This window comes from Palaemon carinicauda, chromosome 28 (genome assembly GCF_036898095.1).
Source record: "Palaemon carinicauda isolate YSFRI2023 chromosome 28, ASM3689809v2, whole genome shotgun sequence".
Lineage (NCBI taxonomy): Eukaryota > Metazoa > Arthropoda > Malacostraca > Decapoda > Palaemonidae > Palaemon > Palaemon carinicauda.
The window spans coordinates 58,697,593-58,724,534 of NC_090752.1; the positions used below are offsets into that span (position 1 = coordinate 58,697,593).

Consider the following 26,942-nt stretch of genomic DNA (forward strand, 5'->3'; position numbering starts at 1 on the left):
CAGTACAGTAATTCCTTCATAACTTGCACAACCAAGGTAAGCTGAACCACTTCTGTGTTATTTTTTGTTCTATTACAACTTCAAAAATGTGACTTCCATTGCCGAGTCAACCCGCTCGTCCCTAGTAACTCCGCCCGAGGGGCGTGGTTTAGGGTTCGCGCCGTCGCTTGGGGGGGTTCCAGGGGGAGGGGGGTGTATAAGCTACCACTGGTGAGTCCGGAAGGTCTCACCTCCCACTCCAGAACCTTCGTTCACAAGTAAACTTACAGTTCCTTGTGTTCCGAGTATTAAGATAACACCGTTGCGTCCCCCATACCCTGACGAGGTGGTATTGGGAACGTCCTAACCTAGAGTTCCATCTAAGAACTCCAGGTCAACTGCCTAGGACGAGTCACACTTTCTTCCTTCACACACAAGCTTATGTAGGCCACACGTTCCTTGCTGTGAGGTGCAGGGACTCCTTTTCTCGAGTGCGGCTCACTCGGATTCTGAGTCCCCGGGTAAGCCAAAGCCAGTATGGCTGGGGACTTTCCACCCTTCCTAAGGGGTAAGTCACCCTATGTAAATAGCATGGTTTTTATTTCGGTTACAGAACAAATGACAAATTCGGAGATAATTTGTATTTTTCCTAACCATACAAACCTTAGCTATTTACACATATTTGCCTGCCAGCCCTGTCCCCCAAGTCAAGTCCTACCTCTAAGAGAAGTGAGACATTTCACCGATGTGTGGGAGGGAGGGGTAGCAAGCTACTTCTCCCCTACCCCTGCTAACTAGCGCGGGGGTAGTAAACCCTCGTTAAAATCTAATGGCTCGTCAATTTCAGCTACGCCGAAAGTAAACCCTGTGTAAATAGCTAAGGTTTGTATGGTTAGCAAAAATACAAATTATCTCCGAATTTGTCATGCTTTGCTGTACTTGTATGTTAATTATCAAAACCACAATGACAAAATCTGTGAAGACAGAGGCCTGACTGTCTAGGTTCTTTTAGAAGCCGTAGCATTTGATGACATAGAAAATAAATTACTATCAGAACTTACCTGGCCAATCTATTTAGATATAGTTTTTAGATAATCTGTTGAAGACTGAAACGGAGATACTTCATATGAGTCAATCTCTTCTGTTTCTTCCTTGCCTTCATGATCATGCTTTAAAGAATATTCCAAATTGAACCATCACTGCTCTCTGTTTGCAAATTTTTACAACTGCGCCAGGAGTGTGACTAATTTCAGCCATAGAGATGCTAGAACCCACATTGATTTGAGTACGGAAACTATTAGATAAGCTAGTGGCTGAATCTCCACAAGGCTGATTGCCACTGCCTCTTGAAACAGTATGGAACCATTTCTCATCTCCAATCAAAGCTTTAAGAGAAGATTTTAATTGTGGATTCATATCCACAGGAACTATCCAGTATGGCAAATTGTTAATATATGTAAAGGGATGTTTTCTCATTAGTGTTTATTATTATTATTATTATTATTATTATTATTATTATTATTATTATTATTATTATTATTATTACTAGCTAAATTACAACCATAGTTGGAAAAATAAGATGCTATAAAACCAATGGTTCCAAAAGGGAAAAATAGCCCAGTCAAGAAAGGAAACAAGGAAATAAATAAAATACAAGAGAAGGAATGAACAATTAAAATAAAATTTTCCAAAAGGCTCTTTGGCCTTACGAGATTGCACAAAAGAGTGAAAAGCTTATGAATCTGGTAGTAACTGATATGGCATCAGCAGCCTCACTTTCATCGTAGACAACTAACCTCTCCTCGGTCTAATCCCTTGAATTAAAAGATAATTTCTTTTTATGACTTTAATTTTTAAAGGGAACTGCTACTAACTGGATACTGTATATTCCTTCATAAGGGGAGCCAAGAGAGAAGTACATTATTCACAATAGTTATTCAAATCCCAAACTTAGCCCTGGAACGAGACGTCCAGTAATAAATCCTTTGAACAACTCTCATAAGCAGACATAGCAAAATCAGAAGATATCTCATACTATAAAAAAAAGTTTTCTGCCTTAACATATAATCACAATCTGGGGCGTGGGATAAAACCCTAAGATAACTGTGAAGAAACACGAGAACTTACATGTAAAGAGTATGGTTACCAGACATTATTATTGCCATACACTGCCATATGGTTTCAATACTGTACAGCTCTATAAGGGTAGGACTATTGCGAGGAAAGAAAACGGGTCATCTTTTTGTTTTAAAAAGGATGTCAGCAAGCAGCCACCTTCGAGAGCAATGCAATATGAAAGCCGTTTATAGAAATAACATATCTATGGAATACATGAATTAAAAAAAAAGGTTTTAGTTATGTTAATAAATAATTGATTTTATTTGAGGTTTTTATATTTTTTCTGTCAGCTGTTGCATACTCATCTTCTATACATTTCAGGATGAAAGATGACCGTACAATTGACTCGACACTGAAAACAGTTCCTTTCATGTTAATGAAGAACGGAATTGGTATTCAGGTACAGTATACAGTACAATAGTTATGTATTTGATAAATATTCATAGAAATGCTATGTTATGTGTTATTTCTGAATTACAGTTTTTCAATATTAAACTTAGCCGGTGATTATATAAGCTGCAACTCTGTTGCTCGACAGAAAACTCTACGTTAAAAATCCGCCAGCGATCGCTATACAGGTAGGGGGTGTACATCAACAGCGCCATCTGTCGGGCAGGTACTCAGTACTCAATGTAAACACAGAACTCAATTTTCTCTCTGTCGGGCTACCGGCAAGACCTACTAATTCGCTGTGCTAACTAGATTTGTTTTCACAACTATTGGTGAAGTACACTATTCTAGTTTTGAGCTTTCGCTATGCAGGTGTTTTATCTTCATCTCAAAACTTGAACTCGTTTTGGATAGATTTAATTATGGTGACAAAGATAGTATGGACTTTCTTTCACTTTTAAATGGCCGACCCTTCCTTTAGACAGAAGTATGTTTAGGCTTTTAGTAATTATATCACATTATAGATTTTCCTCTATATATTTTATATCTCTCCGCCTTTATTAGGCCTCTTCGATTAACTTTCCATTTATTATAAACATATAAAATAATTTTAATGTTTTGTTTATATAGACCTTCCTGAGAGTAGGCGGTCCTAACTTGGAAACCGAAGTTAATCAACGTTGAGCCCTTTATATCGTAATTAGCTTTTAAAGAGCAAAGGATTTAAAACTTTGTAAATGTAATATTTTATGAAAGATTTTCTTTGATAGTCTTCGTACTGTTTTCAAAGATGAACTAACGTTTAGTTTTTTATGCTACGCAGTTGTTGACGTTCAGGACGTTCAACATGCGCTCTATCGTTACGATAGAGAGAGAGTGTATCACGGTTTCACTTTGCAGTAAGAGTAAATCGATTCTGACGTTTTGTTCATTCTTTCTTAGCTTAAATGTTTTAAATTCTAATTTAAAGGAACTTTTTATTTGAAAAACCTTTCAGTTTTTTCCTTTAGTCAATTAACATGTTTTTTTTGACGATATATACAGTAATTGGGCTCTTCTCTTAGATGCGAAATCAAGAGAGAAAGAGAGAGAGAGATACTGTAGAGACGGAGGGAGAGAGAGGAGAGTAAACGTTCCGTTCAAGCGGGTAACGTTGTTCTCGTGTTACTCTCGTCCCTAGTCTCTGTACGGGGAGGAAGAATAAAACGTTTTTAGGTTTTTATTCTCGTCCCCAGGCTATGTGCGGTGAGAGATTGAAAACGTAGTTATATGAACTAGTGTTTAGTCTCTTTCCCAGCCACTGATTTTTCTTTTTATCTTAAATATGTTTTCTGTTTTTTGCTGGTATTATGAGCTTGCATTATACGACTAATTTCGCAATTACTACCTTTTAATAAAGGGTAGAATTGCGTGTTTCAGGTAGAAATAAGTGCAAAACAGAAAATCGAAGTGATAAAGTGATATACGCAAAGTGTTACAGTGTTGCGTCCGAGGCGCAAAGTGTTACAGTGTTGCGTCCGAGGGTTCGTCTGTTCGTGCCTGTCGTCCTCCCAGTCCGGGACCTCTTGCAAGCTCCCAAGCCCAGGGGAGAAGCAATGTCGTACGACCAAAGGGTTCGAGAGGCTTTAATCAGCGAACAGACGTTCCCTCCGTGGTTTCGGGCGTATCTACCCAAGATCGCCCCACCCACACAAAGACGAGAGAGCCCATTTATTCCTCGTCTGCGGAAGAGGTTTCTCGTAAGAAACCATGGACCAAGGTCTCGCGGCCTCTTAAGCGCAAGTCGGTCCCTTCCGCACAAGTCCAACGGCCCAGTTGTAGCCACTGGGTCAGTTCGGACTCGCTGCAGTCTTCCGACGACTGATCACCTCCTAAGAGAGGCAAAGCGGTACCGCATCAGGCAGTCACACCGTCTGTTGCCGCACCTGCTACTGTAGACCCTAAGTGGTCTTTGCTGCAGACCATGCAGTCTCAGTTAACGTCATTGATGCAGGACTTTCGTGCGGAGAAGGTTGACGCTGCACCAACCTCTAGCCTACAACCAACCACGGTTGTGCGTCCTGTGGACGCTGAGGCGACCTTCTGCCGCACTCCAGCTGAGAGAGTCCCGCCACCCATGCGTTCCAGTGTACCCTGCCAGCCGCATGTTGACGTTCAGCGACGCACGGAACCTTCCGTTGACGTTCGCGAGGTACAACAACAGTCTAAGTTGTTTTGTTTTGACGCGGTGCGTCAACCTCCGCATTCTAGAGTTGTTTTGACTGCTCAGTCTAGGCAGTCAAAGCAGTCTCGAGTGGACGCTGTACGTCCTCACGCACCTGTTGTGGTTGACAGTTCAGTTGTTGACAGTTCACAGACTGTCAAGCAGTTACATGACGTTGCGTTCTGGTCCGCTACTAATGCACCAGTGAGAGACTCAGCTTTTATCGGACAAGATTCCTGTAGATGAGGAAGTTGCTGTTCTCCCTCCTACTGATATTCCCTTGAGGACTCTGTCAGATGGAGAGGAGCCTTAAGCTGCTTAGCCTCCTATGGACTTTAATTAAATCATGATGATTTTTTAAGGATCTTCGTCCGGATCTTGTCTCTGCTGCTCCTCGTTCGCCTAAACGTCAGAACTTACACTAGGCCTAGCTACTTCGAAGCCGTTGTTTCTAAGCTAGTGCTCTCTCGCTCTCCTAGAGAGCGTTACGTTGGCTAGGCGACTGGTTCTTTCACCAGGAGGAGTTTGGGGGATACAGCCTTTGCTTTCCCTTCTTTTAAACTGGTTTATAGAGCGAGAGTCTGATATGACACGAGAGAAGTTCTCGGCTTGGGAGGTCATGCCTCTGCCCAGATAGACTTCTCAATTCTGGTAGACTCTCCCTGGCGCCTAGCCAGGAGACTCTCCAAGTTGTTTACAGGTCAACTTCTCAGCTGTTGTCGAGCCTTTGAAGTTTTGCTGTACTATTATGTCACGCATAACAAGGCTTTCAGGGATGGTAAACGGTTCCGCCTCAGTCGCTAACCCCGTCTGTTGCCAAACCTGCTCCCGTAGACCCTAAATGGGCTTTGCTGCAAGACAGGCAGTCCAAGCTTGCGTCCTTGATAGAGGACTTAAATGCGGAGAAGAACCTTCTGGCCAACAACCTTCCAACCGGTCGGTTGTGCGCCCTGTTGACGCTGAGGTAACCTACTCGCGTCTGCCAGTTGAGGTGGTTCTTCCACCGATGCGACCCAGTGTGGGTTGCCAGCCGCACGTTGACGTTAAGCGACGCTCGGAGGTGGTTGTTGACGTTCAGGACGTTCAACAACCAGCAGAGGTGACTTGTTGTGACGCAGTGCGTCAACCTCAGCAACCCGGTAGGGTGTTGACTGCACAACCCAAACGGTCTAGACAGTTTCGGGTTGATGCTGTACTTCCTCGCGCTCCCATGGTTGTTGACAGTTCAAGACTGTGCAGCAGTTCCATGATATTGCGTCCGGCTCCGTCATGCATCCACCAGTGCGACCGGATTCAGCGAGTCAGATGTTGCCCACTCCGTTGCCGTTTCCTCATCAGTTTCGAATGAGGAACCCTCTGATGAGGACGTTGCTGAACAAGACGATCAGCCCCCAGCCCTGCTATCCATCCAGAAGATGCTGAAGAAGGAACGCTGCTCAGTCAGGCTGTGGATGAGTCAGGTAGGGACGCTGTCATCCGTGGATCAATTTGTGTCACTAGGAAGACTATACCTCCGTCCTCTTCTATACCATCTAGCTTTTCACTGGAAAAAGGACAAGACGCTAGAAGCGGTCTCGATCCCGGTTTCCGAAAAGATAAAGTCTTGTCTGACTTGGTGAAAGGACTATATCAACCTAAGAGAGGGTCTTCCCCTGACTGTTCAGACTTCCAACCACGTTCTCTTCTCGGACGCATCGGACGTAGGCTGGGGTGCGACATTAGACGGTCGGGAATGCTCGGGATTATGGAACTCGAGTCAAAGGACAATGCATTTCAACTGCAAGGAGCTACTGGCAGTACGTCTGGCCTGGAAAGCTTCAGGTCTCTCCTTCAAGGCAAAGTGGTGGAGGTGAACTCGGACAACACCACGGCTTTGGCGTACATCTCCAAGCAAGGAGGGACCTACTCTCTGACGTTGTACGAGATCGCAAGGGACCTCCTCACCTGGTCAAAAGGTCTAGACATATCACTAGTAACGAGGTTCATCCAAGGCAACTTGAATGTCATGGCAGGTGTCTCAGTCGGAAGGGACAAATAATTCCAACAGAATGGACCCTCCACAAGGATGTATGCAAGAGACTTTGGGCCACCTGGGGCCAGCCAACCATAGATCTCTTCGCAACCTCGATGACCAAGAGGCTCCCAATATTTTGCTCACCAATCCCGGACCCAGCAGCAGTTCATATAGATGCCTTTCTCCTAGATTGGTCACATCTAGATCTATATGCATTCCCTCCGTTCAAGATTGTCAACAAGGTACTGCAGAAGTTCGCCTCTCACGAAGGGACAAGGTTGAAGCTAGTTGCTTCCCTCTGGCCCGCGAGAGAATGGTTCACAGAGGTACTTCGATGGCTAGTAGACGTTCCCAGAACACTTCCCCTAAGGGTGGACCTTCTACGTCAGCCACACGTAAAGAAGGTACTCCAAGGCCTCCACGCTCTTCGTCTGACTGCCTTCAGACTATCGAAAGACTCTCGAGAGCTAGAGGCTTTTCGAAGGAGGCAGCCAGAGCGATTGCTAGAGCAAGGAGAACATCCACCCTTAGAGTCTACCAATCGAAGTGGGAAATCTTCCGAAACTGGTGCAAGTCAGTATCCGTATCCTCGACCAGTACCTCTGTAACTCAAATAGCTGACTTCCTCTTTTATTTGAGGAAAGAACGATCTCTTTCAGCTCCCTCTATCAAGGGTTACAGAAGCATGTTGGCATCAGTCTTCCGTCACAGAGGCTTAGATCTTTCCAACAATAAAGATCTACAGGACCTCCTTAAGTCTTTTGAGACCACGAAGGAGCGTCGTTTGGTTACACCTGGTTGGAATTTAGACGTGGTACTAAGATTCCTTATGTCAGACAGGTTCGAACCGCTACAATCAGCCTCCCTGAAAGATCTCACCTTAAAGACTCTTTTCCTGGTATGCTTAGCCACAGCTAAAAGAGTCAGTGAGATTCATGCCTTCAGCAAGAACATCGGATTCTCATCCAAAAAGGCTACATGTTCTACAACTTGGTTTTCTAGCCAAAACGAGCTGCCTTCTCGGCCTTGGCCAATATCGTTCGATATTCCAAACTTATCGTATGGTTGGAAATGAACTAGAAAGAGTCTTATGCCCTGTAAGAGCTCTTAAGTTCTATTTAAAACGAACTAAACCTTTACGAGGCCCGTCTGAAGCTTTATGGTGTTCAGTTAAGAAACCATCTTTGCCTATGTCAAAGAATGCTTTATCCTATTTTATCAGACTGTTTATACGAGAAGCTCATTCCCATCTGAATGAGGAAGACCAAGCTTTGCTGAAGGTAAGGACACACGAAGTTAGAGCTGTCGCAACTTCCGTGGCCTTTAAACAAAATAGATCTCTGCAAAGTATAATCGACGCAACCTATTGGAAAAGCAAGTCAGTGTTCGCGTCTTTTTATCTTAAGAATGTCCAGTCTCTTTACGAGAACTGCTACACTCTGGGACCATTCGTAGTAACGAGTGCAGTAGTGGGTGAGGGCTCAACCACTACAATTCCCTAATTCCATAACCTTTTTAATCTTTCTCTTGAAATGTTTTTATTGTTTTTGGGTTGTCCGGAAGGCTAAGAAGCCTTTCGCATCCTGGTTGATTTGGCGGGTGGTCAAAGTCATTTCTTGAGAAGCGCTTAGATTAGAGGTTTTGATGAGGTCCTGTTGTATGGGTTGCAACCCTTCATACTTCAGCTCCTAGGGGTCTGTCAGCATCCTAAGAGGATCGCGAGGCTCCGTAAGGAAGAGGTACTTTAAAAGGCAGAGTAATTTTTCAAGTCGACTTCCTTACCAGGTACTTATTTATTTTATGTTTGTTATTTTGAATAACTGCTAAAATGAAATAAAAAATCCTTAGCTCATAATAATGTAAACAATTATTGCTGGTCTCTACCCACCCCCCTGGGTGTGAATCAGCTTATATAATCACCGGCTAAGTTTAATATTGAAAAATGTTATTTTTATAATAAAATAAATTTTTGAATATACTTACCCGGTGATTATATATTAAAGGACCCTCCCTTCCTCCCCAATAGAGACCCAGTGGACCGAGGAGAAAATTGAGTTCTGTGTTTACATTGAGTAATGAGTACCTGCCCGACAGATGGCGCTGTTGATGTACACCCCCTACCTGTATAGCGATCGTTTTTGGGCTCAAGCCATGGCGTCCTGATGGAAGGTTCCTGTTTGGTAGCTTCCTTGGGTATAAGACTACTAAGATATTCCCAGAGAATTTAACCACAGGTTATCACAGAATTCTAACTTCTGGAGCGAGTATCTCAAAGGTTTCCCTTTAAGACATCGTAATACAACAGTGGACACGCATGTCTGAACGTGCCACATAGCTATCTTCACCCCGAACAGAGTTAATGCTTCGGTGTGTAAGGGCTGAGAATAGCTGGGAGCCGTTCCACAGCTAATCTCACTCGTGGCTACTACTGATACTCGAGACGTAAACAAACGGACGCCATTGCTCTGATGACGTCACGCCCGTCTTCATCCTTTGTTTAGTAGCTGCCCTACTTAGACGGATTTTCCCTTGTGTTATCTTTATCGCTTTGCATCTTCGCTATGTCGTTACCTTCAGCCTCGCCTTCTTCTGGAAAGTTGAGTACAAGGTTCCAGTATTGTTTAATTAAGCTCTGGCCGTAAAGTAAATATTATTTTGCGAAATAATTGATGTTTTGTGGCAGAGCTGTGCCTCTACCGGACCCGCCATTTTATGGCGTCGTTGTTGTTTTGCATGTCTTATTTAGTTAGCCACAACAACGCTTCCGGCATTATATACTAATCGAATACATTAGTTTATTTAGTCTTCATAGCTAGGAACTTTTATATCGTGTTTAGACGCTTTTTATCGGTCATCGATTGACCTCATACCAGTCGGCTACTATAGCCCCCAGGCCAGGAGCCTACATACAAGTGTTCATGCATGATTTATTAGTGATCCTAGACTAAGTTATGAAGATAGTGGCATTATTATTTTACAATACTTTTGACAGTGATGCAAATGTTTTCGCCTTCAGGGACCATATAGGGGATAGGCTAGTCAGTGATTCTTTCTAGCCTAACCTAATCTTAGGACCCCTATATGCTTCCTTCATCCCCTGCCTTGGCATTCCCTCTTTTTAGCCTTGATCCCTTTTCTGAGTAAAGGGATTAATTGTCTAATAGAGTATATATCGCCTCTCGGTCCTCCCTAAAGGAATGAACCCCCTTTAGGATTGCGTCTGAGAGTGAGGTTAGGCTAGCCTACCTCTATGGCTAGGATAGTCTATGACTTTCCTGCGATAGCGATATGTCTTCTTCCTTGCCTAGTTCAGGACTTTTAGCCCTGTTCTAGGTCGGGTTAGGAAGGTTTCTCTGTTCCATGCTGAAACTGTACTCTTGCACCGTTTTAGCCGATCAGCCTGATCTTAGGTTAGGGAGTGTCCTCCCTTCCCTTAGTGGCCACTCTGGTACAGAAACCCTTCCTGGGAAGACCTCTCTCTTCTCCCTCCCCACCTATCTCTTGTATAGCCTAGCCTATGCTTAGGTTAGTTTATACTCATCTGTCCCCTGTCCTACAACTCCTCCTTAGGGTGGATGAGTAGGGCTACCCGAGCTTCCTTGTGCAGTCCACTCTGGTACATATACCTTCATAGTGTCCTATAAGGTTAGTTACTAGTATAGTTCTGCATATGGGAGTCTCCCCCCCCCCCCCCCTCTTGGGTGTTCCCTAGCCCTCCCTTGGGCTACCTAGCTCCCGGTCCCTAGTGACCCCTGCTCATGGATGTTAGAGCCTGCCTCTATCATGGGTACACCCTCTCAGGGAGGGGGAGGGATGTCTGGAACCCTGACGGTACTTCCTGCATCCCTTTCCCCCCTCCCCCTGTCTCTCTATCTATCCGGGTGCCGGTCTCTTGCCGCCTCTACTGTCGGCAATACCTGCCTCCTTCTTGGTGACTTCCCTACCCTTGCCGCCAGCCCCCCGTGTACCGAGGGACTGCCGGCTGCCGCCGGCTACTACCGGCGGCTCTCCTACTCCTATCTAATCGTCCGCCTGCCGGTCGATCACCGGAGTGCCGGCTTATACTGCCGGCAACCCGATACTACCTTTACCATCCTTATCCCAGTCACCAACCTGGCATCCTCCGACTGCCGGAGCCGCCGCTTCCTGCCGGCGTGCCGCCGTTGTGCCGGCGGCCGCCATCCTGGTATCTAACTGACTTTTGAAAATTGTCTGTTCTAATGCCAGAATCTATGCTGGAGCGAGCTCCGGCATGCCGGCGGCTTGCCGGATGCCTCGGAGGCGTCAAGAATACTTGCACCCCCTTACTGTAGCTATCATAAGACTAGGATAGCCCTATATGGCAAACAGATAAGCTGCTTTTGCTAGTAAGATCAGTACCTAGTACTGCTCTATTAGTGATCATGCTGTCTCTTTGCATTCTTCTAATTCCAGCATGCTATGTGCATCTTAGCACGGCTGGTTGCCAGAAGCAGTTACCCTTAATGAGGCCTTCTGGCTCTTAACTGGGAACCGAATGAATTCGATTCCAATCTTGTCCTTGGTTTTCCATGGAGTTCCAAAATACTGGGAATCCTAGGAAACTATATCCAATGATCTCGGTCATTTGGATTATCCCAGGACCAAGCTTATGGTAACCAGCCGGGCGAGATGCATGGAGCGTGTTCTCCTTTACTGTTTTCATTCTCTATGCATCACACCTTCTTTAAGTTAAAATTAATGATTAATATTAACTTAGTTTAAGAGCCATTCTTATGACTCCCCCATACTCATTTTCTCTTTCTTCCACAGGAGGAGCAGATGAAGTGTGACTTTGCCTTCTGCGCTGTGAAACGCCCGCAGTTTTACGGGCATACGGCTTGCAGGACTCACGCCCCTTGTGCAGACAAGAAAGGGGATTTGAAGTTCTGGAATCCACTGGATTGTACGGTCTGCCAGGCCCACCTAGTTGAGGCCTTCCATAACCCTCCCTCAGCGGAGGTTAGAGACATTTCTCGTGAAAAGCTGCGCAAGTGGGTGCGTGGCTTTCAGAAAAATGCTACTGGACCGTACCTGGCCACCGAAGAACTGAGGTCCCTGTTGTTCCCTAAGGCCTCCCCTGACTCAGTGGTACCAAAAGAAGCAATCCCCACTGTCCAAATTACGGTGGAACCTGATGTGGTCATGGCTCAGTCCATGCACGAGTGTCGTTTAGATTCCGAGGATGATGAACAGATCTCAGACGTCTCGGAAGACACGGAGAAGACGCTTATGGCTCAAGGAGCCGAAGAGGACGAAGACAAGGTGGAATACACCGAGTCGGAGCTTGAAGCTGCTCCCTCGTCCATCCCTCCTCCTACTCCTACACCGACGGAAATGTCCATTCCGTCTACCTCCTCGACTCCGGATCCTTCCTCTTCTACCCAAGAACTGATCCGGCTGATTAGAGCCGTCATGGACGACAGGCTGAAGGAGAACCAGGAGTCCATCAGGTCGATGATTGGATCCAGAGAACCGAAGAAGATTTCGGTCAAGGATCTCCCAGCTTGCTCTCATGCCAACCCGTGGAGGTATGCAGAGCATATGGTTATTGCGACCGGCAGGATCTTTGTTAGTGACAAGATCGGCACGGTCCCGTTGGAAGATGTGGAGTTCTTCCCAAGCTTCGAGGCCTACCCGGACTGTTACGTCCGGCTTCGTTCCGAACCTGCCTCGAAGGAAGAGACCGAACCTAAAGAAGAGATAGTGTTCGATCTCGCAAAGGCCCAGGCTATGCTAGCCTCCGCATTTAAGAGTAGGGGCTTTACCTGCTCTAAGCTTCCGGCTTTGAGCAAGAAGCATCCTACATACGTTGCACCTGACACTGCGGTTCTTCCTTTCTTGGAAAAGGCCTTAGCTGCATGCCTTAAAGCGGCGGAAGAAGGGAAACCCTGCCCTGCACTGGAGGAGTGCAGACCCTTCTCCATCGTGACCCCCCCTGACGCTCGACACTGGAAAGATGTTCAGCATACTTTCGTCGTGGGTAGGCTCGATCCTGACGTCGCCGGACGTCAGTTTAATGAAGACCTCCCTAAGCTCAACGATCACCTCCTTCGCCGGGAACAAGACACGAAGGAGAGGCTTGCGGCATCTCTTTCTCATCAAGTCCAACTGGAAGTGATGGCCTGTGACACAAGAGTACCAGATCACTACATGGTACTAGCCAAATCCCACTTACTGACAGTAATGAAGGACTTGTACCACTTCATAAAGGCTCGTAGAGCCTGTCGCGAATTCGTGTTTGCCGGTGCCACCGTGAAACACGAACCCCGGAGGCTGATTTCCTCCAACATCTGGGGAAAGCACCTGTTTCCTTCTGACCTTGTCAAGGAAATAACTGACAGAGCCGCCACGGAGAATAGGAACCTTCTCCACAAGTGGGGCATGTCCAGAAAAAGGAAACCCTCTCAGGACGATGGACCTCAGCCTAAGAGGAAACCGCAAAAGCCAAAACCCCAGCAACGTCAGCAACGACGTCAGTTTCCGGGACCCGCTACCTCCCAAGTGGTTGCCCAACCACAACAGACCTTTCAATTGGTCCCCCAACCGGTGTTGTCACAGTCACCGGTCTTCACCCCTGCCTTTGAGCAACCATCCACTACCTTTCATGCCAAAGGTAGAGGCTCGTCCAGGGGTGCAAGCAGAGACGCATCTCGTCGTCCCTCCAGAGGTAGAGGAGGAAAGGGAGCTAGCGGCCGAGGCAACAAGTCCTCGGGACACCAGAAGCAATGAAGTGCTTCCGGTGGGAGGAAGACTCCGCCAATTCCAGGATCGTTGGACCTTCGATCCCTGGGCACACAGCATCATCAAGAACGGTCTAGGCTGGAGTTGGACGCAACCACCCCTAATCTTCCAGCGGTTCTTCCAACAATCGACCCCCATTCTGGAAGAATATGTTCTAGACCTCTTGAACAAGAAGGTGATAAGGAAGGTAAAGTCCACCAGGTTCCAAGGGAGACTGTTTTGCGTTCCCAAGAAGGACTCAGACAAACTCAGAGTCATTCTGGACTTATCCCCCCTCAACAAGTTCATAGAGAACAACAAATTCAAGATGCTGACGCTTCAACAAATAAGGACCCTTCTGCCTCAAGGTTCCTACACGGTCTCTATAGACCTGGCGGATGCCTATTGGCACATTCCAATGAACCATCACGCTTCCTCCTACCTAGGATTTCGACTCCAAAGGAAAAGCTACGCCTTCCGGGCCATGCCATTCGGCCTCAATGTGGCCCCTCGGATCTTCACAAAACTGGCGGATGCCATAGTACAACAGCTCCGCCTAAGAAACGTCCAGGTGATGGCCTACCTCGACGACTGGCTAGTCTGGGCTCCATCGCCCGAAGAGTGTGCAAAGTCTTGCAACGAAGTTACCCAGTACCTAGAACACCTGGGATTCAAGATCAACGAGAAGAAATCTCGCCTCTTTCCAGCTCAGAAGTTTCAGTGGTTGGGAATCCACTGGAATCTTCAGTCACACCGCCTTTCCATCCCCCAGAAGAAAAGGAAGGAAATAGCAGGGTCTGTCAAGCGACTACTGAAATCCAAACGCATTTCAAGACGACAGCAGGAACGAGTTCTAGGCTCTCTACAATTCGCCTCAGTGACAAACCCAGTGCTTCGTGCACAGCTAAAGGATGCCGCGGGAGTCTGGAGACGCTCGGCATTCATCGCTCGAAGAGACCTCAAGAGACGGCTTCCAAACAGACTTCGACGCCTCCTAAAGCCGTGGTCGGAAGCAAAGGCCCTGAAAAGGTCCATTCCTCTCCAACACCCTCCTCCATCACTCAACATCCACACGGATGCCTCACTGGAAGGCTGGGGAGGTCACTCCCACCTGAAACAGGCTCAAGGGACCTGGTCTCCACTATTCAAGACGTTCCACATAAACATCTTGGAGGCCATGGCGGTCCTTCTAACTCTGAAGAAGTTATCCCCGCCGCCCTCGATCCACATCCGTCTAACCCTAGACAACTCGGTGGTAGTTCGTTGTCTCAATCGCCAAGGCTCAAGATCGCCCCAGATAAATCAGGTGCTTCTCCCAATCTTCCGTCTGGCGGAGAAGAAGAAGTGGCACCTGTCTGCAGTTCACCTACAAGGATTCCGCAATGTGACAGCGGATGCTCTATCTCGGACAAACCCGATAGAGTCGGAATGGTCTCTAGACGCAAGATCGTTCTCCTTCATCTCTCATCAAGTCCCAGAACTTCAGATAGATCTCTTTGCAACGAGCGACAACAATCAACTTCCTCTGTACGTAGCCCCGTACGAGGACCCCAAAGCAGAAGCGGTGGACGCCATGTCACTGGACTGGAACAGATGGTCCAAGATATACCTGTTCCCTCCCACCAACCTTCTGTTGAAAGTCCTCTCCAAACTGAGAACCTTCAAAGGGACAGCGGCCCTAGTGGCTCCCAAGTGGCCCCGGAGCAACTGGTACCCCCTGGTCCTGGAGCTGCAGCCCAAGCTGATCCCTCTCCCGGGCCCAGTTCTCTCTCAACAAGTACAGAAGTCGACTGTCTTCGCTTCATCATCGAAAATCAAGGACCTTCATCTCATGATTTTCTCTCCCTTGCCGCAAAGAAGAGGTTTGGGATCTCGAAGAAAAGTCTAGACTTCCTAGAGGAATACAAGACCGAATCCACGAGACGGCAATATGAATCATCCTGGAGGAAATGGGTCTCCTTTGTCAAGGCAAAAAATCCTAAAGAAATCACCATTGATTTCTGTATGTCCTTCTTCATTCACCTTCATGGACAAGGATTAGCAGCCAATACGATTTCAACCTGCAAATCGGCCTTGATTAGACCAATTCTATATGCTTTCCAAATTGATCTGTCCAACGACATCTTTAACAAATTACCAAAAGCATGTGCTCGCCTACGCCCAGCACCCCCTCCGAAACCGATCTCCTGGTCACTAGACAAGGTACTCCATTTCGCCTCCAACTTGGACAACGATTCATGCCCCCTCAAGGATCTGACTCAGAAAGTTATATTTTTATTTGCTCTCGCTTCGGGAGCTCGAGTCAGCGAAATAGTGGCATTATCAAGAGAAGAGGGACACATCCTGTTTGCCGATTCAGGAGAAGTGACCCTCTCCCCTGATCCGACGTTTCTCGCTAAAAACGAATTACCCACCAAAAGATGGGGCCCTTGGAGAATATGCCCCCTGAAGGAGGATGTCTCTCTATGTCCAGTAGAGAGTCTCAAGGTCTATCTTCGCAGAACTTCGAACTTTGGTGGAGGCCAACTCTTCAAAGGAGAAACATCGGGCAGCGACCTGTCACTGAAACAATTAAGAGCGAAAATCACCTACTTCATTCGCAGAGCGGATCCGAACAGTACACCCGCTGGTCATGATCCTAGAAAAGTGGCATCTTCTCTGAACTTCTTTCAGAGCATGGACTTTGAAAGCCTTAAAAACTTTACGGGCTGGAAGTCCTCGCGAGTTTTCTTTAAACATTATGCGAAACAAGTGCACGAAGTCAAACATTTTGTGGTAGCCGCAGGTAGTGTTATGAAACCTGCACCTAACTCTGCGTAGAACAGTGAGTTACTTGGGACTCTAACTCTTCGGGTGCCTATGTTGACCCTCGAGCGATTCATAGTGATGTCTAAAAACACTTAGTGCTTTTATAACTGTTCTTATCCCAGGTGAAATGTCATAGTGTCACACAAGTGCCGCATGCCTTGAGCATGATGTGTTGTTTAAAGACTTGCGTTCCTCGAGAACGAGTACCTACTAATCCTGAAATTCCTTTTCAGATTCAAGAGCAAGCCTTTATTTCTATGTACATTATTATTACTGTAAATGAACTTTACTTTTGCTGTAAATTATTTAATTTCTGCATTGTGAAATAAAATTTCTATTTTATTACTTATGCGTCTCTTTCAGCTCCTACCTACTATGAAATACATACTGTCATAGTTTTATTTATTCCTCCTTTCTTATGGTCATGAAGAATTTAAGATGTCTAATCCTAAATTATATTCACCCTGTCTCAGTAAGGTTCCTACACGAACACTTACTTCTGATACCCAAGAGATGAACTCTATACACAGTGCCCAACCACCACTGGTCTAATTCAGAATGTTCCTATACAAATATCAAACATTCTGCTTCATCTCTAAGTTCTTCAAGTTCTTCTGTCAGGATGAATAGCCCTTCAATACCACTTTGACGTCGGCATAGCCCATGGGAACTTCCTACCAATGGGGGGCAGGATACTTCGTTCCTATGGTTCTTTACCTAAGATTACTTTGCTGTTTTGTCAATGCCTAGGCACTTAACACTGGGGGAAAATCTACCACGATACATTGATTCTCTGGTACTCTTCCATCAGGACGCCATGGCTTGAGCCCAAAAAACGGATTTTGAGCGAAGCGAAAAATCTATTTTTGGGTGAGATAGCCATGGCGTCCTGATGGACCCTCCCTACTACTTCGTCCAGTTTTGTTCCCACCCTACACTACTACAGCAACTGGCTTCAGGATGAAGACGGGCGTGACGTCATCAGAGCAATGGCGTCCGTTTGTTTACGTCTCGAGTATCAGTAGTAGCCACGAGTGAGATTAGCTGTGGAACGGCTCCCAGCTATTCTCAGCCCTTACACACCGAAGCATTAACTCTGTTTGGGGTGAAGATAGCTATGTGGCACGTTCAGACATGCGTGTCCCCTGTTGTATTACGATGTCTTAAAGGGAAACCTTTGAGATACTCGCTCCAGAAGTTAGAATTCTGTGATAACCTGTGGTTAAATTCTCTGGGAATATCTTAGTAGTCTTATACCCAAGGAAGCTACCAAACAGGAACCTTCCATCAGGACGCCATGGCTATCTCACCCAAAAATAGATTTTTCGCTTCGCTCAAAATCCGTTTTGCGGATTTTTAACGTAGAGTTTTCTGTCGAGCAACAGAGTTGCAGCTTATATAATCACCGGGTAAGTATAATCAAAAATTTATTTTATTATAAAAATAACATATTTGTTTGATATTACAGTACTGGCTAATTATATGAAGTAAGTTAGAGAAAATAGCCTGTGGTTAGGGAAATTTAAATAGGATTTGAGTGGTGAGTTTGATAACTGCCAAAGGATTATACTGTATTTGAAAAGAATGTTTTTGTTTAAAGTTTTTAGTAATGTATGATATTTTGTTATATGTATGTTACCAAAATCAAATTATATTTTATCCAAACCAAAATTCATTAAGAAATAGTAGTAATTTTTGGGCTCAAGCCATGTCGTCCTGATGGAAGTTCCTTAAAGGCAGCTTCCTAGGGTATATTACAACTACGGCGATATTCCCAGAGAATTTACCTTCAGGTACCCAGAATTCTAACTCCTGGAGCGAGTATCCCTAAAAAAGACCTTAGGGATATCGTAAATATCAGTGGACGTATTCTTGACACGCCTCATAGCAATCTATACCCCGAATAGAGTTAACACTTCGTAGGGGTCAAATGGCAAGAAAACGAAAACTATAAGAAAGGGGGGAGCCGTTCGTAAGGCATCTCTCCTCCCCGTTTCGAAAGCGTGCCCTGCGCCGCTTGCGGCGCCATCTGCATTCCTTTTTGCGTAGCTCTACGACTCGGTGTTTTGTTCCCTGTTTTCTACCAAATCTTGGAATTTCTCGTGTTATAATGCTTTCTCCAACTTCTTCTGCCTCGGATAAGTTGAGTACTATTTCTTTTATGTATAAATGTAGGCTCTTGGTTAAAATTAAAGTAATTAAAAGAGTTATCTTTGATACAAGAGCTGTTGCCTGCTGGAGGCATCATGGATGCTGTCGCTCGCTAGAATAGGATTTATTTGTTAGCAAGAGCGACGTTCCCAGCCCCTTTGCGCTTAAATATTAGCTAATTAGCTTATTTAGGAATTCTGTTATGATGCGTTAGTAGTGTGCCTGGCGAAGTTTTGCCTAGGCTGCCAACACTAGTCTTCGTAGGCTAGCGGTTGGCCTATGTACTTCCTGCATGATAATTAGTCTTCCAAGTGTGATTTTATTGTTTTAAGCGTTAGGCAACGTTATACATATAAGCCCTTTTTGAGTACCTTCCAAGATAGTATTGGTGTGAGTTTCGGTGAATTAGGTAATCGATTCTCTTAGTGCCTAGGCTAGGTTGTCTTAGGTCATTATAATATTATCTGTTTCCCCGTTTGCTCCCTTCTCTTCGGGGAAGGGGCAAACCCTTTCCCTCTGTTTAAGCCCTAGGCTTAACTCTAGTGGTTTGTTTGAATTAATTTTCAAATATATCTATGCTGGAGTAGTACTGTACCTTCCCGTTCCATCTGAATTGGTTCAGAGGGGGACAGTACAACAGTGTTTAGTCTGAGTCGGGGTTGGTCTGGCATGGGGCAGAGTCTCCCTTGCTGACTGACACGGGCATACGGGGTTTATCCCCCTTGGTCCACCTTGTTGGGTTCCAGTAGTGTTCCCTTCGCTCGGTGACCCCTCAGACTTGTCCTCTTGCCGTTCCGGATTCGGGATATGTTCTCTTTTCTGGAATAGCAATTCCTTCCTTGCCGTGGTTTTAGGGAGGCAGCCAGTAGTGCCGGCCTCCCCCTCGGGTCTTTCTCTGGCTGAGATGAGCTGTCTTAGTGGGGAATGACCCTTAACCAAGGCAAGGTTGGATAGGACCCTCTGTCCTTCCCTTCTATTTTCCGTTCCTTTGTGTCAGTCGTCCGCATCCGTACCTAGCCTAGGTTAGGATGGGGAACTGACGTGGTCTCCTGTCGGCCGGCAGAGTGTGCCGACCGGCAGAGACCCTTCCTTCGAGTGCTGCCCGGTCCTTTCTTGGTCCCTCCATCGCTGCCGTCTGTAGATTCAGTAAGCAGCGGTTAGGAAGCCTGACTTAGTGTCTTCCCTTCCTTTCGGCACTCTTTCGGGTGCCGGGCACAGAGACTCATAGCCTCTTAGCCCGGCATTCATTCTGTTGTCTTCGTATGTGTTGTCCTTGCCGTCTGCCGGCCTACAGGCCGGCCGTCGGTGGGGAGGGGTGTTCTCCAGTTCTCTTGCTGTCGGTCGGCGATGGTTATATACCTTTGCCGGCCGGTCTCTTGCTCATCTGCCGGCCACTACAGTGGGGCCGGCAGCCGAGCGCTGCCTGGTGTGGAGGCCAGCCGGCAAGGTTTGCTTACTGCTGCCGGCCGGCCTGCTACACTGCCCGGTTAGCCGGCCACTAAGAATGATGGCCGGCAATGCAATGCAAACCGGGTGGCTGCGGACCGGCAACCACTGCCGGCCGGTTCAGGCATGGGATCTGGAGTTCTCCCCAATAAGGGTGATCTGTTGGTGTGTACTTGAGATCTACCTTTCGAAAATCGGGGGGGGGGGGGGGGGGGGGTGCTGACCGGCAATGGCCGGCCGGCACACCACCCTCAGGTACTGTATCAGTCCTTTCTTTGGTGGTGTATTCAACCAAGGGAGTCCATGATATAGTAGGTTACAACACTGTCTTTTCTATCTTACTTGTGTTACTTGTGCATTCACTTGGTGTCGCCTTACAAGGATAAAAGAGAATTCTTTTCATCCCTGGCCGGAATGGTAAAAATTTTACCTTAGGTGTGAGCTACACCTAATTCCCTTTGGAAATATGCTCTCTGGTTATTCTAGTAAAGACTAACTATGTGACTTTGGCTGGTGGGCTTCCACAGGTGTTTGTGTGGGTTTCACAAGTAGGTGTCTTTCCCTTATTCTTGGTGAATACTCATTTGTTACATGTGAATTGAAATTCACTTGATATTCATGGAAATCTTTCTTCTTTTACAGGAGGAGCATCCGAAGTGTGATAGTGTCTTCTGCAATGTCCGTAGTAAGAACTTTTGCGGACATGTCTCGTGTAGGAGGCACGCTGCTTGCGCAGCCTCCAATGATGACCATCGTTACTGGGATCCGCAGGTATGTGCTGTATGTACTAACCTGCTATCAGAGGCTTTTGAATCCCCTAGGTCAGCGGAGTCAAGAGATGCAGCGAGGGAGAAGCTTCGCTTATGGGTAAGGGGTTTTCAGAAAAACACCACTGGACCTTATCTTCCCAATGAGAAGATGAGGGCATATCTTTTTCCCAAGGCTTCCGCTGATGCTGTTGTTCCCCAGCCTCGGCCGGAGATCCCTCTCGTCCAGATCCCAGTGGAGGAGGATGTCGCTGATGCTATGCAGGACATCCAGTTGGACGACAAGATGTCTGACTTGTCCGATCGTGCGGAACAGGATCTCCTCGCAGAAGGCGAGGAGGAGGATCGAGATCCTATTGCCGTGGAGGAAGAGGTTCCCGTATCTTCAGACGTGCCGGTTCAGGTCCCTGAACCTATCCCCTCTACCTCGTCCGCTCTTCCAGCAGAGCTAGGACAGGCTCTCTCTTCCATCGTTGGTATGATCCAACAGATGCAGAGGGAGAATAATCAGAAGGCCGCTACTTTGGAGCTCCAGATGCAGAAGATCACAGCATCACGTGGACCTCCAAAGAAGCTCAACGTGAAGGACCTTCCTCTGTGCTCGGATGCCAACCCGTGGAGATATGCCGAGCACATGCCGATGACGATTGGGAAGATCGTCATGTCGGAGAAACTGGGATCAATTCCCCTTGAGGAGGTGGAATTCTGGCCCAGTAGAGGGGCCTATCCGGACTGTTATGTCCGTTTGAAGAAGGAGCCGGCCTCGAAGGAGGAGACGGAACCAAAGGAGGTGATTATCCTGGATCACTCCAAGGCTCAAGCCACTTTATCAGCTGCATTGAAGGAGAGGGGGTTCTCAAACTCTAAAGTTGCCGCTTTGAGTAAGAAGCACCCCTCCTTCGTATCCTCCCCGGCTAGGGCCTTCCCCTTTATGCAAAAGGGGTTCGCGGCCGTCTTGAAGGCGGTTGAAGCTGGCAAGCCATGTCCATCTCTGGAGGAATGCAAACCTCTTTCGTTGGCATTGCCGCTGGACAATAAGGACTGGAAGGAGGTGCACCTCACTTTCTCGGTTGGGAAGTTGGACGCCGACATTGCTGGTCAGCAGTTCGGCGAAAACCTTCCCAAGTTGTCGGAATTCCTCCTACGGAGGGAATTGGACACTAAGGAGCGCCTGGCAGCCTCGATGTCTCTCCAGACCAACATGGAGACGATGGCTAGCGACCCCAAGATGCCGGAGATGTTCATGGTAATGGCCAAGATCCATCTGGCCACGGTGACTAAGGACCTTTATTGCTTTGTTAAAGCAAGGAGGGCCTGTAGGGAGTTTGTGTTCGCCTCGGCCACAGTGAGGCATGAACCCAAGAGGCTCATTTCATCCAGCATCTGGGGTAAAGATCTCTTTCCCAACGACGTGGTCAAAGAGGTCGTGGACAAGGCAGCCACTGAGAACCGCAATCTTCTCCTGAAGTGGGGCCTGTCCCTTAAAAGGAAGTCTTCTCCGGATGAGGGCCCTCAGCCAAAAGGAAAGGCGAAGAAATCAAGGTTTTCCTCCCGTCCAGCCAAGCCTTTCAAACCACAAAGACAGCAGCAGCAGCAGCCAGCTTTGCCTCCGGTACCACAACTGGTAGCCCAGACCCCGACCACCTTCCAATGGGTACCCCAAGCCATGTCATCAGCTTCCCCGGCATTCAATCCCGTGTTCGAGGGACAATCAACCACGTTTCGTGCAAGACCCAGAGGGGCAGCCAGAGGTTCGGCAAGACGCCCCTCTAGGGGACGAGGATTCAGAGGTGGTCGCGGCCAGGGAGGCAAGACTGCAGGACAGTCAAAGTGAAGTGTCGCCGGTAGGTGGGAGACTTCAGTATTTCCGGGATCGCTGGACCTTCGATCCCTGGGCCCACAGCCTTCTCAAAAATGGACTGGGTTGGAGTTGGTACAGTACTCCGCCCCAGTGCCCTCAATTTTTCAACACTCCACCCCCGTTTTGGAGGAGTACATCCAAGATCTGTTGGAGAAAAAGGTGATCCGGAGGGTAAAGTCCATCAAGTTTCAAGGGAGGCTGTTTTGTGTTCCCAAGAAAGACTCGGGGAAACTCAGAGTCATTCTGGACTTGTCACCACTCAACAAGTTCATAGTGAACCACAAGTTCAAGATGTTAACGTTACAACACATAAGGGCCTTACTGCCCAAGAGGGCATATACCGTCTCCATCGATTTGTCAGACGCATATTGGCACGTTCCAATAAGTCGCCGTCTCTCCCCCTACCTAGGATTCAAGCTACAACAAAAACTTTATGCTTTCAGAGCGATGCCCTTCGGGCTAAACATAGCCCCAAGGATCTTTACGAAGCTTGCGAGCGCAGCGCTCAAACAGTTACGCCTAAAAGGGTTCCAAGTAGTAGCCTACCTGGACGATTGGTTGGTGTGGGCAGCATCCAGAGCAGAATGCCTGCAAGCTTCCCTACAAGTGATTCAGTTCCTGGAATATCTAGGTTTCATGATCAACAGAAAGAAGTCTCGTCTTTCTCCAGCTCAGAGGTTCCAGTGGTTGGGAATTCACTGGGATCTAGTGTCACACCGTTTTTCCATTCCGATGTCAAAGAGGAAGGAAATAGCGGGGTCTGTCAGGAGACTTCTAGGTTCCGAGAGGATATCAAGACGCGAACAGGAGAGGGTTTTGGGCTCTCTTCAGTTTGCATCAGTAACAGACCCAGTGCTAAGAGCACAGCTAAAAGATGCAGCGGGAGTATGGAGAACCTTTGCATCGAAAGAGCGAAGGGACTTGAAGAGACCGGTCCCACTTCGACTACGTTCTCTTCTCAGACCGTGGTCTCAAGCCAGTCGTCTAAAGAGGTCTCTACCTCTTCAGCCATCCCCCCCGTCAGTGACAATCCACACAGACGCCTCAAAGGTAGGGTGGGGGGGTCACTCCCATCGGAAAAAAGTGCAAGGGACCTGGTCCAAGCTATTTGGGACTTTTCACATAAACTTTCTAGAAGCTATGGCAGTGCTTCTTACCCTGAAGAAAGTATCCCCACGTCACTCGATCCATGTAAGGTTGGTACTGGACAGCGAGGTGGTAGTGAAATGTCTGAATCGGCGGGGATCGAGATCCCCACCTCTCAACCAGGTAATGTTAGCCATATTCCGACTGGCGGAGAAGAAGAAGTGGCACCTGTCAGCAGTTCACCTTCAAGGAGTCCGGAATGTGACCGCGGACGCTCTATCCAGGGTTGCTCCGATAGAGTCAGAATGGTCCCTAGACGCAGGATCATTCTCCTTCATCTTGAGACAAGTCCCAGAACTGCAGATAGACCTCTTCGCGACGAAGGACAACAAGAAGCTGCCGAAATATGTGTCCCCATACGTGGACCCCTTGGCGGAAGCAGTAGATGCGATGTCCCTCGATTGGAACAGATGGTTCAGGATCTACCTGTTTCCCCCTCACAATCTGATGTTGAGGGTCCTCAACAAACTGAGATCCTTCAAGGGAGTAGCAGCAATAGTGGCCCACAAGTGGCCGAACAGTGTATGGTTCCCTCTAGCTCTGGAACTACGACTGAAGTTTCTATCACTCCCGGACCCAGTTCTGTCCCAGCAAGTCCAGAAGTCGACTGTCTACGCTTCATTACAGAAAACCCGAACCCTGCAGCTCATGATTTTCTCTCCCTAGCGGTGAAGAAACGGTTCGGAATCTCAAAAGATAGCATCGACTTCCTGGAAGAATACAAGTGTAAGTCTACTAGGAGGCAGTACGAATCTGCATGGAAGAAATGGGTAGCCTTTGTCAAAGACAAGAACCCACAAGAGATCTCTACAGAGTTCTGCCTATCCTTCTTCATTCACCTCCACGGACAGGGGCTGGCGGCTAACACAATTTCCACATGTAAGTCAGCTCTGACAAGACCCATTCTATATGCCTTCCAGGTAGACCTCGCTAACGAGATGTTTAATAAGATCCCGAAGGCCTGTGCTAGGCTTAGACCATCAGCTCCTCCAAAGCCTATTTCGTGGTCGTTAGACAAAGTCCTTCATTTTGCCTCATTACTGGATAATGAGGAATGTGCATTGAAGGACCTGACTCAAAAAGTGATCTTCCTTTTTGCCCTTGCTTCTGGGGCCAGAGTTAGTGAGATTGTGGCCCTCTCGAGAGGAGGGCCGAGTTCAGTTCCTGGATGGGGGAGAACTGAACCTGTTTCCGGACCCTACGTTTCTCGCTAAGAACGAGTTGCCCACCAACAGGTGGGGTCCCTGGAGAATCTGCCCTCTGAAAGAAGATGCATCTCTATGTCCCGTAGAATGCCTAAAGGTCTATCTTCGTAGAACTTCAGACTTCCATGGGGGCCAACTATTCAGAGGAGAAACATCGGGCTCGAATTTATCTTTAAATCAGCTTAGGGCGAAAATTACATATTTTATTCGCAGAGCGGATCCTGACAGTTCACCCGCAGGTCATGATCCGAGGAAAGTTGCTTCATCCTTAAACTTCTTTAACTTCATGGATTTTGAACACCTTCGTTCATACACTGGCTGGAAGTCTTCCAGGGTATTCTTTCACCACTATGCTAAGCAAGTGGAGCAGCTAAAGAGGTCTGTGGTAGCAGTTGGTTGCGTCGTTAACCCTGCTGTTTAACTCTGCGAGGAACAGTGGAATCATTTGGGACTTTGATTCTTGGGTGAGTGGTTAGTTATATGCCTTGATATAACTAGTAGTGAAGGCTCTGAGAGCCCACAGTGACTGTTCCAGCGTTATGGTGATGGTAGCACAAGTACAGACAGGTGTGCCAAGCGTTTGCTAACGCTATTGTCAGCAAAGTAGTAACATGGACGTTAACTTTGATACCTGGGTATGTGGCAAGTGACATATTTGTTTTCTTTCAGATAACCATCCATCCATGCACTACGGTACTTGTGTAAATTGTTGGTCATCCACCTTTCATATGTACATATTTATGGTGACCATGTCTATTTATTGTTACTCAATAAACTTGTTCTCGGGAACCTTGCGTCTCCTTCACCTATATTGATTTCATGTTATTTGTTGAGCATTTAGCCTATGTATATTAATCGGGGATATCTATAATAGCCTATTCCTTAATGCAAAGCTTTGTTGCACTGGTTTATACTTTCCTTAGCATAAAGGACTCCACCCCTCTCTGAGGACGGTGGTGGCAGCAAGTTTAATCCTACGCAGATATAACCTTTTTGTCTAATTTTACTTCGACCAGGGTGCTGGTCAGGATTTTTCCCTTGGATGCTGTAGTCCCGTAAGACTAGGCTTTACTTCATATAGAGTGAGACCACTATATTGTACTGGCTGGCGAGTGATTCATGCATAGGTATATGTACTCTTCGATCGTTTCTATAGTCTAGTAGGACTCCTCCCTGTAGGGGGCAGGAAGCGCTTTCATGGCTTATGATTAGTGAAAAGATGTATAACGGTAACATCTTAGGTCTTTCAGTCGAGTTGACTAAGAAACATTCCTGAGGAGTACGGCACGTGTTGAGAATCCACAGATACAGTAATGCTCTGGTATACTTCCATCAGGACGACATGGCTTGAGCCAAAAAAACGGATTTTGAGCGAAGCGAAAAATCTATTTTTGGGTAAGATAGCCATGTCGTCCTGATGGACCCGCCCTGTTCCTTTTCAAAAAAGAAAAAAAAAAAAAAAAAAAGTGAAAAGGGTTGTAGGACCCCTCCCTACATACAGTATCTGTAGCACCTCGTGTATCGCTACAGGGAATACAGATGGCGCCGCAAGCGGCGCAGGGCACGCTTTCGAAACGGGGAGGAGAGATGCCTTACGAACGGCTCCCCCCTTTCTTATCGTTTTCGTTTTCTTGCCATTTGACCCCTACGAAGTGTTAACTCTATTCGGGGTATAGATTGCTATGAGGCGTGTCAAGAATACGTCCACTGATATTTACGATATCCCTAAGGTCTTTTTTAGGGATACTCGCTCCAGGAGTTAGAATTCTGGGTACCTGAAGGTAAATTCTCTGGGAATATTGCCGTAGTTGTAATATACCCTAGGAAGCTGCCTTTAAGGAACTTCCATCAGGACGACATGGCTATCTTACCCAAAAATAGATTTTTCGCTTCGCTCAAAATCCGTTTTTTATCAATGGATTAATTTCTTGAGAAAGAAGAGTGTTTTTTGCAAATAACATTCTCTAATTTACACAGGTCCTGCAACGATGTCATGTTGACAGTAATTGCCTTTAGTCCTTGAAGCTGTGCAAAACCATTAGAATTATTGTACATTCCACAATCCTTAGAAGATACTACCTGATCAGTTAGTAGGGTCTGCCACTTGAAAGCA

General features: G+C 46.9%; 1 protein-coding gene across 1 annotated transcript in view; it reads left to right on the forward strand.

Moving 5' to 3' along the window:
- The window catches only part of LOC137621619 (mitochondrial E3 ubiquitin protein ligase 1-like), a 110,857-nt gene that overhangs the window by 40,094 nt on the left and 43,821 nt on the right, over window positions 1-26,942 (forward strand). The window contains exon 3 of the mRNA XM_068352062.1: window positions 2,419-2,497. Coding sequence (XP_068208163.1) covers window positions 2,419-2,497 — 79 coding nt within the window. The remainder of the gene's footprint in view (window positions 1-2,418; window positions 2,498-26,942) is intronic.